General features: G+C 36.4%; 1 protein-coding gene across 1 annotated transcript; it reads left to right on the forward strand.

Moving 5' to 3' along the window:
• Positions 1-4,732: 4,732 nt before the first annotated feature.
• On the forward strand, positions 4,733-12,935 carry LOC106668019 (ras GTPase-activating protein-binding protein 1). The gene is made up of 11 exons (XM_014396397.2): positions 4,733-5,024; positions 5,706-5,868; positions 8,499-8,799; positions 8,883-8,984; positions 9,548-9,721; positions 9,781-9,934; positions 10,001-10,131; positions 10,189-10,318; positions 10,385-10,515; positions 10,576-10,701; positions 12,321-12,935. Exons 2-11 carry the CDS (start codon positions 5,771-5,773, stop codon positions 12,528-12,530), a joined length of 1,557 nt encoding a protein of 518 aa, XP_014251883.1. The 5' UTR covers positions 4,733-5,024; positions 5,706-5,770; the 3' UTR covers positions 12,531-12,935.
• The last annotated feature ends 1,165 nt before the right edge of the window (positions 12,936-14,100 follow it).

Here is a 14,100-nt window from a genome sequence, read left to right on the forward strand (position 1 = left end):
ACGTAAATAACATGTGATGGTAAATACAAAAATCCGTTTGTTAAAAAAAAAATATTAATAAAAAAATAAAAGTAACTCTGGAAAGCTTTTCCCACTGACAGTGCCACTGTTGACTGTTATAAAATATAACATTAACTCAATCTTGTTTTTTACTTTTATTTTCAATCCCGGTCTTTCGTTTAAATGGTCGATTAATGGAGATAGATAACGTTCCCCAACCCTCTGGTAAATGTTTTACAATTTAATATTCAGTATGGAAGCTTTGTCGATCAGTCTGTGATTTTTTTGCAATCTGTCGCCTGTTTAAAACGACAAATCGGACCTGGTCCGCTTCGTCTCGCTACGCTTTTCGCTATTAACGATACAGTACAGACATGAATTGACCGAGAACGACCGGTCGGGTCAGTCAAATCCCTCAAACCTCAGGAAGGAATATCACAATTAACCAGTCTATAATTATATCATAAAGCAGATTCAAATGATCTCCCCTTATATGAGGTTTTATAATAGAATTTTTAACTACTGTAAATTAAAGGGTTTTCATTTTACAGTTTGTCAGTATGTTCATAGTGGTGAGAAGCATACTGAAACTAATGGTTTTATTTCTGTGTTTCACCTACCAATCAGACCACTTCGAATTGATTGATCACTATATTTTTGTCTGTAAATAATTTCAATGATTAATTTAAGACATGCGTGATATTTTTTATGTATGGTAATTACTGGACGCTGGTAAAATTCCATCATGTTGCACGTTCCGCAGCTGATGACCATAGCAACATAGACTGCTACACAGATGGTCCACACTTCACTTATCAAAGATAGAGGGAGTAGTGCAGGAATCTACATACCTAAATTGGGAATCAGCATCTCCTCCCCCCTTGGCAATAACACCTCCGTTTTTCAGGCGGAAATCTGGGCATTAATGTGTGTTGTTGAACAGTTATGGAAAATAAAATTAATGGAAAGGATAGAATTTTTTCTGACAGTCAGGCTAGTCTTAGGTCATTACAAAAGGATTTGTCAACCTCATGACTAGTGGAGGAAACTAGATCATATCAATAGGATCTCTTTCAGATTTGAGAACAAGGTGACCCTTATTTGGATACCAGCACATAAGGACACCATGGCAATGAAAAGGCTGTTGGCCTGGCCAAAGAAGGTTCTAATACTGTGTTTGTCAGGCCACAACCGGTATTATTTCACTCTATGAGCTCAGCGAAGGAATTAATAACTGGGGCATGAAACAATTCCTCAAGGAGTGGAATTTAACTACAGACACAGGCAAGGAGTTTGTTAAGGTGATCAAACCAGCCGAATCGAAATGGCTATTCTCTATCTCAACGAAGGGAATTAGGAGGCTGATTGGTATCCTGACGGGCCACTGCCCACTGACAAGACACCTCTTCGTAATGGGTATCCTACCAGATCCCTTTTGCCGCTTCTGAGAAATAAAAGAAGAAACGACAAAGCACTACCTCGCAGAATGTGATAGGTATGCTAGGTCCAGATTTGAAATCTTTGAAGGAGCAGACATTACCAAATCACTCCCCGAGATAAAATGGTCCAATATTTTGTGAACAAGTCCAAGAGATTTATGCCGGATTTGTTTCGTAGATGCTGGCGGGAGTAAGTATTGGATATCTACCCTCCAAGTCCGGCGCTACCAGGGATAGTTGCCGGCTGTTGAGTAAAGGGTTTAATGGATAAAAATTTTAATAATTTGCTTGATAATTTAATTTATTAATTCACAATTTAAGATATAAATACGGAAATTAAAATCTGGCCAGAAACAAAACAAAGTTAACAAGAAGAAATATAGATATAGAGAGAGAGATGTTGATACAAAAAAAAAAAAAAAATTGCATGCGCATGCGCGAGGATTTTAAGGCATGATTTTTTTAGAGTACCAGTTAATTTTTGAGTCATATATTACATATATTTGCGAAGAAATTAACGAAGTCAAAATCAGGCCAAAAAAGTCTGCTCAAGTGATTTTGCCAGCCGTGACAAATATACAAATATCATTTCTTCCATATTTATCATCATATTTAAAAATTAAATTTCTATATTTTAAGGTTTGAAGGGTTTTGGGTTGATTATACTTTTAGACTTGAGTAGGACTTTTAAATGGACTCTTCATGGATGCATTGAGCAGGAGTGGTGAATTAGCTATCAAATCTGCCTAGTACGATTATTTTTAAGGCATTGGTGTAGTTCCAAAAGTGAACTGTCTGTAATTAAAGATTCATTAGTTTTCAATAGTCAATTAGTTTTAGAGAGAATTTTGCATTAAAACCTCAGTCTAGAGAAGCAAATCATATAATCATTGTAGTTATTGGTCAGTTTTTATGTCTTAGTATTTTAATGTTAGTATTGAGACAGATATGATTCATATCAATTATGGTGGTTTAATTTCTACATTTTAGAGTTAGCATGCCACAAAAAGAAAATATAAAGCTAGTATCACCTAAAGAAATTAAAAATTTACCTTCTAAAAAGACTCCAGGATATGATCCTATCACTGGAGAAATACTAAAACAATTGCCAAAAAAGGGTATAGTTAAACTAACACACCTATTTAATGTTGCAATCAGACTGAAATATGTTCCCAGCATCTGGAAATGCGCAGAAGTCATTATGTTAAAAAATACACAAAAAAACCGGCGATCGAGGTCAAATCATATAGACCAATATCACTACTACCGACGGAGTCTAAACTCTTCGAAAAGTTATTATTAAAACGAATAAAACCCATTGTAGAAAAAACAAAATCATTTCTGACCACCAATTTGGATTCCGAACAAGACATTCAACAATAGACCAAATTCACCGATTAACGGACGTATTATAAAAATTTTTTGAAGAAAAACAAATTTGTTCTGCTATCTTCCTTGATGTCTCACAAGCTTTTGAACGAAGGACTCATCAAGGTATGCTACCAAAGCAGTATGTCGATATTATCAATTCCTCAATCAACAAGAAGTTCAATATTCAAAATTAAAAACAATAAATGCAGGAGTGCCACAAGGTAGCATATTATGTCCACTGCTTTACTTGTTATACATCAGTGATTTTCTGAAAATAGATGGAGTAAAAATTGCAACATTTGCAGATAACAGCAGTGACATCACTAGGACCGACTATCACCCATACAACCAAAATCCTACAAAATGCATGTAATAATATAAACGAATGGACAAAAAAATGGAAAATCAAACTAAATCAGCATAAATCAGTTCATCTAATCTTTACAAACAAAAAAGTGGACCATGTTCCATCGCTCACAATCGATGGAACCACTATACCATACAGCGATACAGCTAAATATTTGGGAATGACCTTAGATGCCTTAGAAGAAAAAAAGGACAGAAATAGGTTTAAGGTATAGGCAACTATACTAGTTGATAGGACGTGGCTTGCTATACAAAACAAAATATTATTATACAAACAAGTCATAAAGCCTATGTGGACATGTGGTATTCAACTGTGGGGTTGTACCAAACACAGCAATATCAAAATCATACAAACACTTCAAAATAAAATCTTATCTAACATGGTCAATGCACCTTGGTACATAAGGAATAAGGACTTACATAGGGATCTTAAGATCCCTGAAGTCACGGCAGAAATACAAACATTTCCCACCAAACACCAGGCTCGCCTCAGCCTTGGGTAGGACTTTTTCTAACTCTCTTAGATAATAAAAAAGAAACTTTCAGTATCAACATTCATATCAAGAATGTTAAGCTTAACTAGCTGTGTGGGTAATAAAAGTTAAATTCTTGAGACTTGGGTAGGATAATGGACTCTTCATGGATGCATTTAATAGGAGTGGTGAATTAGCTATGAAATCTGCCCAATATGTTTTTTTAAGCCATTGATGTTGTTCGAAAATTTTCAAACACAATCATTATCCATAATAATTGACGGTTCATTACATTCCTAGTAAATTTAGAGAGAAGGTTTGAATGGTTTTGGCTAGTTTCGGAGAGAAATTTGCATTAGATCTTCAGTTTAGAGAAGCAAATATATAATCATTTTGTATGTCTCACTATCAAGACATATCATTGAATAAAATCATTCATATCAATTCTGGTCAACATATTTTGTGTATCAGAAGTTCATTTTAGGGGGACTAGGTTTGAAGGGTTTTTGGTTGATTTAGCTTTAGATTAGGTAGGACTTTTTAAATTGTCTCTTCAAACAAATACAATAATTGCAGTTATTGGTCATTTTTTATGTCTTAGTATTTTAATGTTAGTATTGAGACAGATAACAATTATGATCAAAATATTGGATGTAATGGTAATTAAATTTCTACATTTTAGGGTTTAGGTTGATTTTAGATTTTGACCTGGGTAGGACATTTTAAACGGCTTTATTTGGTCGCAATGAGCAGGGGTGGTGAAATCTGCCTCGTATGATTTTTTTAAGCCGTTGATGTTTGAAAATTTGTGAACACAATCACTGTCCATAATTAAGGAATCTATTTCCTAGTAAGTTTAGAGAGAAGGTTTGATGGGTTTTGGGTTGATTTTAGCGTTAGACTTGGGTAGGACTTTTGAATGGACTCTTCATGGAGGGAGCGAGCAGGAATGGTGAACGATGGTGAACTAGCTAGCAAATCTGCCTAGTCATGCAGTCACCAATCGTGCAGGTACGACGGGATAAATCCAACGTACCCACATCTAAAGATAAATTGTGAATTTTAATCTGAAGATGTTTCCACCGTTGTCTCAAAAAGGGTAAAATTTGTTGAAAAACAGGCTCGCTAGAGTTCAACATTGGCTCAAAGGGTTTCCGGTCGGGGTGCGCACGAGTTTCAGCGCAGCGCCCGGCCATTTCTCTAGTTTTGTTAGTGCTGCTGACAAGTACGTTTTAGTTTGCAGTTCCCCCTCGTAACTAATATTCGTTAGGACAGAAAATTTACCAGATCTCTTTGGACATTTTAAACGAAACGTTTAGTTTAAAGTCACGCTAAACCGCGTCGGACGTTCCTAAGAAGAGGTACCATCCCAAAGGTGAGATTATATTGACAAAAAAAAACCACATCTCGTGGGCCGAAGTTGTTTCCTCTCGGGTTTTCCCTTTTTTTAGGGTTTCTACTGTGAGTTTCTTTTCCGGCTCGGGTCCAGGTGAAATTTAACAACCCCGGCTTTACCCGGTATCCGTCCTTTTAAGGTTTAAAGGTGAGTGTTGATTAATATCGACAAAACGGATACCGGGTTTTTGCCCTCGTCGGACGGCCATGCTTAGCGTTTTTGACTTGTCTTTTATGTTGCCGCGTTCTAGCTCCGGTACGCTAGCCGATTTCAGGCCCGAAGGATAAAAACTTTTCACGACGAAGCCGAACCCTTTTTTTTTATAACCTTTTTCCCTTTTCTTTTTCCACATGAAATCTGTTCCTTTGTTCTTATCTTGGGCCCGTAATTTTGGCTTTTACTTTTTTGTTTTACCCCCTTTTTCTCTTTTATTGGTAATGACTCATGCTATTTTTAGTTCTCCTCTCTTACCGAAATTCATTTTTCCTTCATGCCTTTATAAATCCTATAAAAAAAATACAACCTAAAAAAACACAAAATAAGTAAGAAAAAAAGAACAAAAAACCCCACAAAGTTAACCTTTAAAAACAACAAAAAGAAACCTTAAAACCCCCAACCCTAAAAGAAATAATGTAAATTATAAAATTAACATAATTTCAGGTCAATGCAGTGGTAAAAGAATTTACCAATATCAAAACAAGCCAATTGATTGAACATAAACTGAAATGGTGACAGAAAGACCGCTGAGCCCTCAGTACATCGGGAGGGAGTTCGTTCGGCAGTACTACACCCTTCTGAATGAAGCGCCATCCCATCTTCATCGGTGAGTTAATCAATTTTAATAAAAATCGTTTGTTGCATTGTATTGTGTAACCTCTTGGTCTTGGATATTTTGAGTAGATTTTGTGTTAAGGCGTGTACATGCAAGGCAAATCTTGGCCGAACATAGGTCACTGCCACATTGACAGTCATTGGCTCATCATCATCAACCCAAGGGGTCAGGGCCTATGGATTCGGCCATGTGGAATCCACAGTATTTTGATGTTAACGCCAGAGGTTCGAACCTTGAGCAAGAATGTGTTTCTTTGGCTCTGATTCGCCTCCTGTACACACTACGCAAATCTAAGCCAGCGAATATTTCCAGCCGAACATTGGTATCCATCAAATTGGCAGTTATTGGCTCATCATTATCAACCCAAGGGGTCAGGGCTGAGGGATTTGACTATGTAGAATCTACCATATTTTGATGTAAACGCCAAAAGTTCGAACCTTGAGCAAGGCTGAGTTAAGTTGGCTCTGATTCGCTTCCCGTACACACTAAGCAAATCTTGGCTGATGAAGCAGTTGGTTGTCTCTTTTTGGCCGAGATTTGGATACACCTTTTTGAACAGGAGGATGGCTTTTTGCGTCTATATGTCCTCTTCTATTGGGAATTATGTGAATGTTCAATTAGTCATCCTCATGTTCAGTTCTCAGTTCAATTAATCATCTTCATGTTCAGTTCTCAGTTCAGTTAGTCATCCTCATGTTCTGTTCTCAGTTCAATTAGTCAGCATCTTGTTCAGTTCTCAGTTCAGTTAGTCATCGTCATGTTGATTCTCAGTTCAGTTAGATGCCTCCTGTTCTGTTAGTCATCCTGTTATTCAGTTAGTAGACCTCCTGTTCAGTTTTCAGTTCAGTTAGTCATCGTCATGTTGATTCTCAGTTCAGTTAGACGCCTCCTGTTCTGTTAGTCATCCTCTTATTCAGTTGTAGACCTCCTGTTCAGTTCTCAGTTCAGTTAGTCATCCTCATGTTGAGTTCTCAGTTCAGTTCTGGGGTCTGAATCCATGGCCTTCGCTAAATACGCCGCTGCTCTACCACTTGAGCTATCGTGACTTTGATCCTCTCCAACACCAAAAAATGGCAATAAGAGAGAAAATTCGAAAGGTTGTAGGTTGAGATGGGGAGTTGGTGCCCGAGTGGATCAAACTATCGAAGTCAGGATAGCTCAAGTGGTTAGCGCAACGGCGTAGTTAGCCTAATGTCGTGGATTTGAATCCCCTCGTGACATTTTTTTCATTTCAATCAAAACCTTACAAAAAAAAGATTGTCTTATTTATATTTACTCCAGCTTGTTACCCCTTTGTTTAGAAAACAAAAGACAGTCATGAGAGAAATCATCACTACATGAAAGTTTGGCAACCACATTACGATTTCTCACTACAGGGATGAACTACAAAGAACTTAAGTTCTCTACTACGATTTCTGATCATTGTTAGGGGTTATCAATACCGCATCTCTCATTGCATTTGTTCCTTTGTTTTGAAAACGTCGACCAACTGGTTGAGGATCGAATTTCTTTTATTTCTATCGTGGTAATATAATCATTGTCCACCATTTTCATAAACATGGTAAACTTTCATACAATTCAATCACCTCAACAATAAAATCTCGATTGTATGTCATTACCAATAAAGAATAAACGTTTTTGACTTTTTGAGAATGTACGACGGAGATGTTTGCTCAGTGACAGAAAGACTGAGACTACGCCAAAAAAACGAGGGTTTTCCCATTCATGACCAGGCCAGCGCGCCAAAATCCCCACCCTCCATGCCAGGTTTTCCCATTCACGAACACGCCATGCCATCGTCGTGCCATAGATATTTGGAGTGGTGCGATGGAGTTTGGACCGGTCGAATATTCGGCACAGCCGGGCACGCCAGTTGTTTTGCCATTGACGTGGTTTTTGGAACGTCGTCGCTCCATTTGGACTGCTTGGAGCGATCGTGAATGGCCACCTTTAGACGCCTCCTGCTCTGTTAGTCGTCCTCTTATTCAGTTAGTAGACCTGTTCAGTTCTCCGTTCAGTTAGCCAGCATGTTGTCAATTAGTCAGCATCCTGTTCAGTTCTCAGTTCAGTCAGTAGCCCCCTGTTCAGTTAGTCATCCTCATATTCAGTTCTCAGTTCAGTTAGACAGCCTCCTGTTCAGGTCTCAGTTCAGTTACTCAGCCCTCTGTTTAGTTAATCATCCTCGTGTTCAGTTTAAAGCTCCCTGTTCAGTGTTCTCATTTGAATTAGTGAGCCTCCTGTTCAGTTAGTCAGTTCTCAGATTCTCAAAGCAAAAAAAAAAAAAAAAAAAAAAAAAAACAGGATGCAAAGGTAACTTAATTCTTTTATTATATGATGCCTTCGTCAGGTAAAGAGTAATTTTTTGTAATGACAAGTAGAAGAAAAATTAAAACATTGGTTCATCCTTATCAGATCCTGAACAAAGGAGTCCCTTATCGGATGTTTTACTGTACACATTGTATAAAATAAATATACATTGTATACAAATTGGATGTGTTTGTAAGTTCACTGCTTACCCATACATCGAGTAATCATTTCTATCTCAGATAAGATCAATTATCTGAGCTTTAATAGAATAAACAATCGAAGACGAAAGTAAATGTTAATTGTATGCTGCATAGGTTTTATAACAACAATTCATCGTTCATCCATGGTGGCCTGGATTCACACAACAGGGAGACTGTAGCTGTGATAGGCCAGCGTAATATTCATCAGCGGATCAAACAGCTAAGCTTTCGGGACTGTCACACGAAAATCACTCAAGTCGATTCTCAAGCGACTCTTGGCGATGGTGTTGTCGTTCAAGTTTCGGGCGAGATCTCCAACGATGGCCTACCGATGAGGAGATTCAATCAGACGTTTGTGCTAGCACCGCAGACCCCCAAGAAATACTATGTCCATAACGACATATTTCGCTACCAGGTAAACGTTCTTTTATTTTTTTATTTATTTTAGTCTAAGTCAGTGGTGTTTTATGAGTTTTAAATTATTTTTATCTTTTCAAGGATATGCTTACGGATGAGGAAATTGAAGGTGACATTGCTAGGTCGGAAGTGGATAACGATCAAGAAACTGAAGGACAGCAGAATGATATTCATCAACCTGAAGTAAGTCAATATAATTTACATTAAGATTAAAATTACTTGCGCCGCGACCAATATTGGTTTATTGCGCACTTCCATTTTATATAGAGCTCATTAAGCTGGTTTTTTATCAGATCCCAAAGCTTTTTCAAGCAATCCCATGTGTAATCTTCAGGGGTTTTTCCTTTCCCAAGAGTAGGAATCTCAGCCTACATAAACTTTTGCACCAGTGGAGGATGCGTTCGTTTCTTCTTCAAGGCAATATCTGCATAGTCTTGTTTCTGACACTCTGAGCCTATCTGCAGGCTGCAGTGTCCAGTTAGCAGTCTGATTTGTAGTTCTGCTTTTTTTTTTTTTTTTCAATGGTTCTCTGATGATACATGATTTTTTGTATGCCTCTGCCCTGTGCTACATTCCATTGAGCGGACTTTTAATACCTTGTCTGATAGATCTACATTTTTGGCAGTTTGTTATTCCACAATAGGTGTCTTCATTGAACTTCCCTGGGCAAATTTATCACCCTCTTCATTATCCCTCTGACTTATGTGCCCTGGCGATGATTTATATTCGTTATTTCTGACTTATAGGCACCACAAGGACCTGCAGTTGGATACTACTCGGCCGGAATGAATCAAGTCGTCAACGGAACATCTGAGACAATACACGAAGAACCCACGCCGGCTGTGCCGGTTCCCCAGCCCGAACCTCCGATTCAGACTCAAATACTTATGAACCAGATGGAAATGATGCAGCAACCAGTAGTAAGCTATAATTAATTAAAGTTAATTTGGAATGTTATTGATGGAAATAATTTTTTTAGACGACCCAAGAACCCGCTCCTCAACCTCAGCCTCTTAACCAGACACCGTACATCGTTAATGACATCCAGCAAAACCAGATCGAACAGGAGGAACAACAACAGCAGTACCATAACCAAATTAACCAACAACCTGCTCCCACTCAACCGCCAATGGGTAAACATCTTTTATATCCAATATAATGACCATTTTTTCATCTTTGGTTTGTATTCATATTTACAGATACTGGAAATGAACCTAAGACTTACGCTACACTTGTAAAATCTGGTGGTGTAATAGCTAATTCTGGCCCTGTCTTTTACAAAAATAATGCTCCGCTTATGATGACATCCCTTCCGACTACAGTATCTCCTGTAAGTTAAATATAAACAGTCGTTGCCCGAGTAGAAAATAAAAATAAATAATTTCAGCCACCGGTCGATAATGCAAAAGTTGACACGAGGCAAAACTTTCCTATGCATAATAAACCCCCAGTGCAAAATGTGGAACAGAGAAATAACATGAACAATGGACCTAGACCACAAAACAGTGACGACAACGGTAATTTATTTGTATATAATTAACCCATAAATTTAAAAAAAAATTAAATGATTTATTTATGTTCAGGAAATTATGGAGGCGCTGACGGAGATAGACGACGAAGCAACCAATATTCTGACAGGAACGCACAGTATTCGGATTCACATCAACTGTTCATCGGAAATCTTCCTGCTGGACAATCTGAGGAGCAATTTAAGGTTGAATAAAAATGCGTTTATTTTATATATAATTTTGTATTCATATTATTCAATTTTTAGGTCTTTTTCGCAAGGAACTTTGGCCCGGTTGTGAACGTTAAAATTTTGCAGAAGAATAATAAAAAAGATTACGGATTCGTAACATTTGAAGATGCCAGTACTGTACAGGCCGTGTTGAATGCTAAGGTATGTACATATGAACACAGGTGGTAAATAATTACGGGAAATTAACCACTTGGAAATAATCAACTGGCCAGATTGGACCTCGACCGCTTTTTCGAAGTTCTTGATATGGTATTAAAACAAGGGGACCATGGTGGCTAAGTGGTTAAGGGTGTGTGGATCGTATTTACTAGCGATCCTTATTTGTTTGAGAACGACAGCCATAACTAAAGACCGGATTTTTATGCAGTTGCATATTTCATTTCCCATTAAATACGACCGAGGAAATCTATTATCTATCCAAATCGTGTATCTAGGAAGCTGTAGGTTAAATTTTATAGAGCTTATTTTTGTAAATTTGATAAATATTGCATAAAATCGCTTATTTGAACAATATCGCATATTTGAATGATTTTTACGTAAAATCGCAAAATATTTAAATTATTATATTAGTTTTCGGGGGAAGCATAAAAGTCTAAAAACAATAAGTTAATGAAAAGTCAGTTTAATTAAAAGAAAACCGAAACAGGCCAATGGGAAGAGAAGATGCTAGGAATACCGACAAAATATAAAAACCATTGTTAGGTCTTATTTCAATATTCTCACAAATCTTAAGTGATCGTAGGCACTATTTCACGGAAAACAATTTAAGGTGGCCATTCATGATCAGTCCCAGCAGTCCAAATGGAGCGACGCCGTTCTAAAAACCACGTCAATAGCAAAACTAAACTGGCTGTGCCAAATATTCAACCGGTCCAAACTCCATCGTGCCACTCCAAACATTTACGGTGCGACGATGGCATGGCACGTTAGTGAATAGCATTTTTTTAGTTAGCTATATATAGTTTTTAAATAGCACTGTCTTTCTGCCATTGAGCAAACATTTCCATTCTACATTCTCAAAAAGTCAAAAACGTTTATTCTTTATTGGCGATGACATCCAATCGAGATTTTATTGTTGAGGTGATTGAATTGTATAAAAGTTTACCATGTTTATGGAAAGTGGTGGACAATGATTACTACGATAGAAATAAAAGAAATTCGGTCCTCGACCAAACTTTTCAAAACAAAGGATACAAATGCAACGGGAAATGCGTGCGGCATAAAACCCCTGCATTTTAAATCTAAAATGGGGGAGGGCCATCTTGTTGTTACAAAAAGCATACCCCCTCACGCGTCTTCCGACAAGCATAGCTCAATCTTATCCAAATTTTCCTTTCAATAAAAGTGGCATAAAATAAGGTCTAGAATCGAATTCTATAATAAAAATATGGGATTTTTGTTTAAAACGACAAAGTTAGTGTCATTTCCGAGCTAGATTAGAAAGTTACGTTAAATCTGTTACAACCATGCAATTCCTAGCCAAAATTAACTTGGGGTTTGTATAAGACCATTTTTTGCTAAAGTTAATTGTTTCTGAATTAAGTGGGTGGAATATTTCTAGTTGATACACCTTGTACATAAAAAAATATAAACCAAAATGGGCAGAAAGACTTCCATTTTTTGAATATTTTTTTCTTTTTACATTTCCAAGTTGGTCGCTGGTCGCTTGCCTTGGTAAAAATTTCTCATATATTTTTCTAAAAATGTTTTACATAGAAGACATTAAAGCATGCCATTTTTTGTTTCTGTTTTTTTTTTAGCCGATTAAATATCCTGATGATAGTGGTGAAGAAATCAACGTGGAAGAAAAGAAAAGACGTGTTGGCGGCGGAGGCGAAGGCGGCGGCGGCAGAGGCGGGCCAAGAGGAGGCGGCGGAGTGATGAGGCCTGTGATGGGCGGTGGAAACGGTCAGAGGGCAGGCGGTCCACCCGGTCGAGGAATGCGTCCATTTAATTCCAACAGGCGCTAAATTTTGAATTAGTGACAGATTTAATCTTTAAAAAAAGCAAAAAAAAAATTGTTTTCCATTTATCAAACAAAAACACGAGAAAAAAAAAACGAATTAAGAAAAAAAAGGACTTATACACTCACCCAGATCCTGGTGAAATAGCGGATCCGAACTGATTATTTCAAATGTATATTGTTAAATTTAGGCAGTGATTTGTTATTGTAGAATATAAACCAAGCCTTGTTTGTACAAAACAAAAAAAACATTAAAAAAAGCATTCATTGGGGAGGCACATTAGAACTTTCATTTAGCTGTAAATTATCATTGCCTTCTTTCTCGATGAATTGTCTAATGTACTACTAAAGGATAAGAATATATCGAAAACTAAGTCAATACTGAAATATATTTGAGCGAAAACCGTTTTAATTAAGGCAGGTTCATATTTAAAACGGGGGTTTGTTTTTCCAGCTTTTCTTTTCTTTTTTTGGCTGAGTGGTTTTATTTAATTTTCTTTATATATTTATATATATAAAAATAAAACTTTTTTCCCCATGCGATCTTCGATTCAAAAGTTATCATTTTTTAAAGCCAAAAATTAGAAAATAATATAATAAGACCTCTAATTAATGGTATTAATTATTCTTATTCCAAACAAATAGTTACCAACATCCTGTCTAGTGTTTAAAAAATGTCAACAAATGTTAAGTTAAATTAGGTTGATTTAAACAAATTCTCTGGTAATTATTTGTTTTTCTGCCTTTCTTGACTTGCTTCTTAGGAAAAAAGCCAATTTTTAACTTTTTTTCTTGAAGATAAGAAAATTTACTTTTATAACTGTCTTGTTAATAATTGTTTATCTAATTCTTATGCAAATAATAGTATTGTTTTATTTCGTTTTAACAAATTTTTCAATTTTGTTTAATTAATATTAACTTAACAATAAAATTCAATATAGTTTTGCTTAAATTTGAAGTCTGCTGCTTAACAAAACTTTTTAAAGGTGTCAATACTTTGAGGAGTTAAAAAAAATTGAAAACTGTCCTTAAAATTTGTTAATTTTTGAATAGCATCGGCGTAGACTAAATTTGTTCTGCTCTAAGTATTGTTGTTCAGAATAATAAAAACTACACGAAGACTTGTAGATTATTATGTATAAAAATATTTGTATGTATAAAAAAAACAAAACGTAAAAACAAGACACAGTTTCAACAATTAAGAAGGAGTGTGTTGAGGCTGTGATGTATTTTTAGAGCATTTTTCTAAAATATTGATTCACACTACCTTTTCGTAATTGGTTTAAACTGCAGTAGCTTGTTATATCCTGGATACGATGCCGTTATTGTAAGCACGATTTTGACTTATACAATTTTTCTCAAAACAAAACAGTCATTTTTTGTTGTCTTTGTAGTGTACTCTGAAATGTGTCTTCATTTTCAGCAATAAAGTTTTTTTTTGTCTAACAGTTCGGTTAACGCCTTTCTTTTTCGTGTGTTCTACCCATGTCTTTATTTTTGAGGGGGAATGGTTTTTTTTCGGCTGACACACTATTCAAAAGGTTGGTAAATTGTAAAGGAACTGACTTTTGGCTCTA

This window comes from Cimex lectularius, unplaced genomic scaffold (assembly GCF_000648675.2).
Source record: "Cimex lectularius strain Harlan isolate CLEC.00 unplaced genomic scaffold, Clec_2.1 scaffold88, whole genome shotgun sequence".
NCBI classification, from domain to species: domain Eukaryota; kingdom Metazoa; phylum Arthropoda; class Insecta; order Hemiptera; family Cimicidae; genus Cimex; species Cimex lectularius.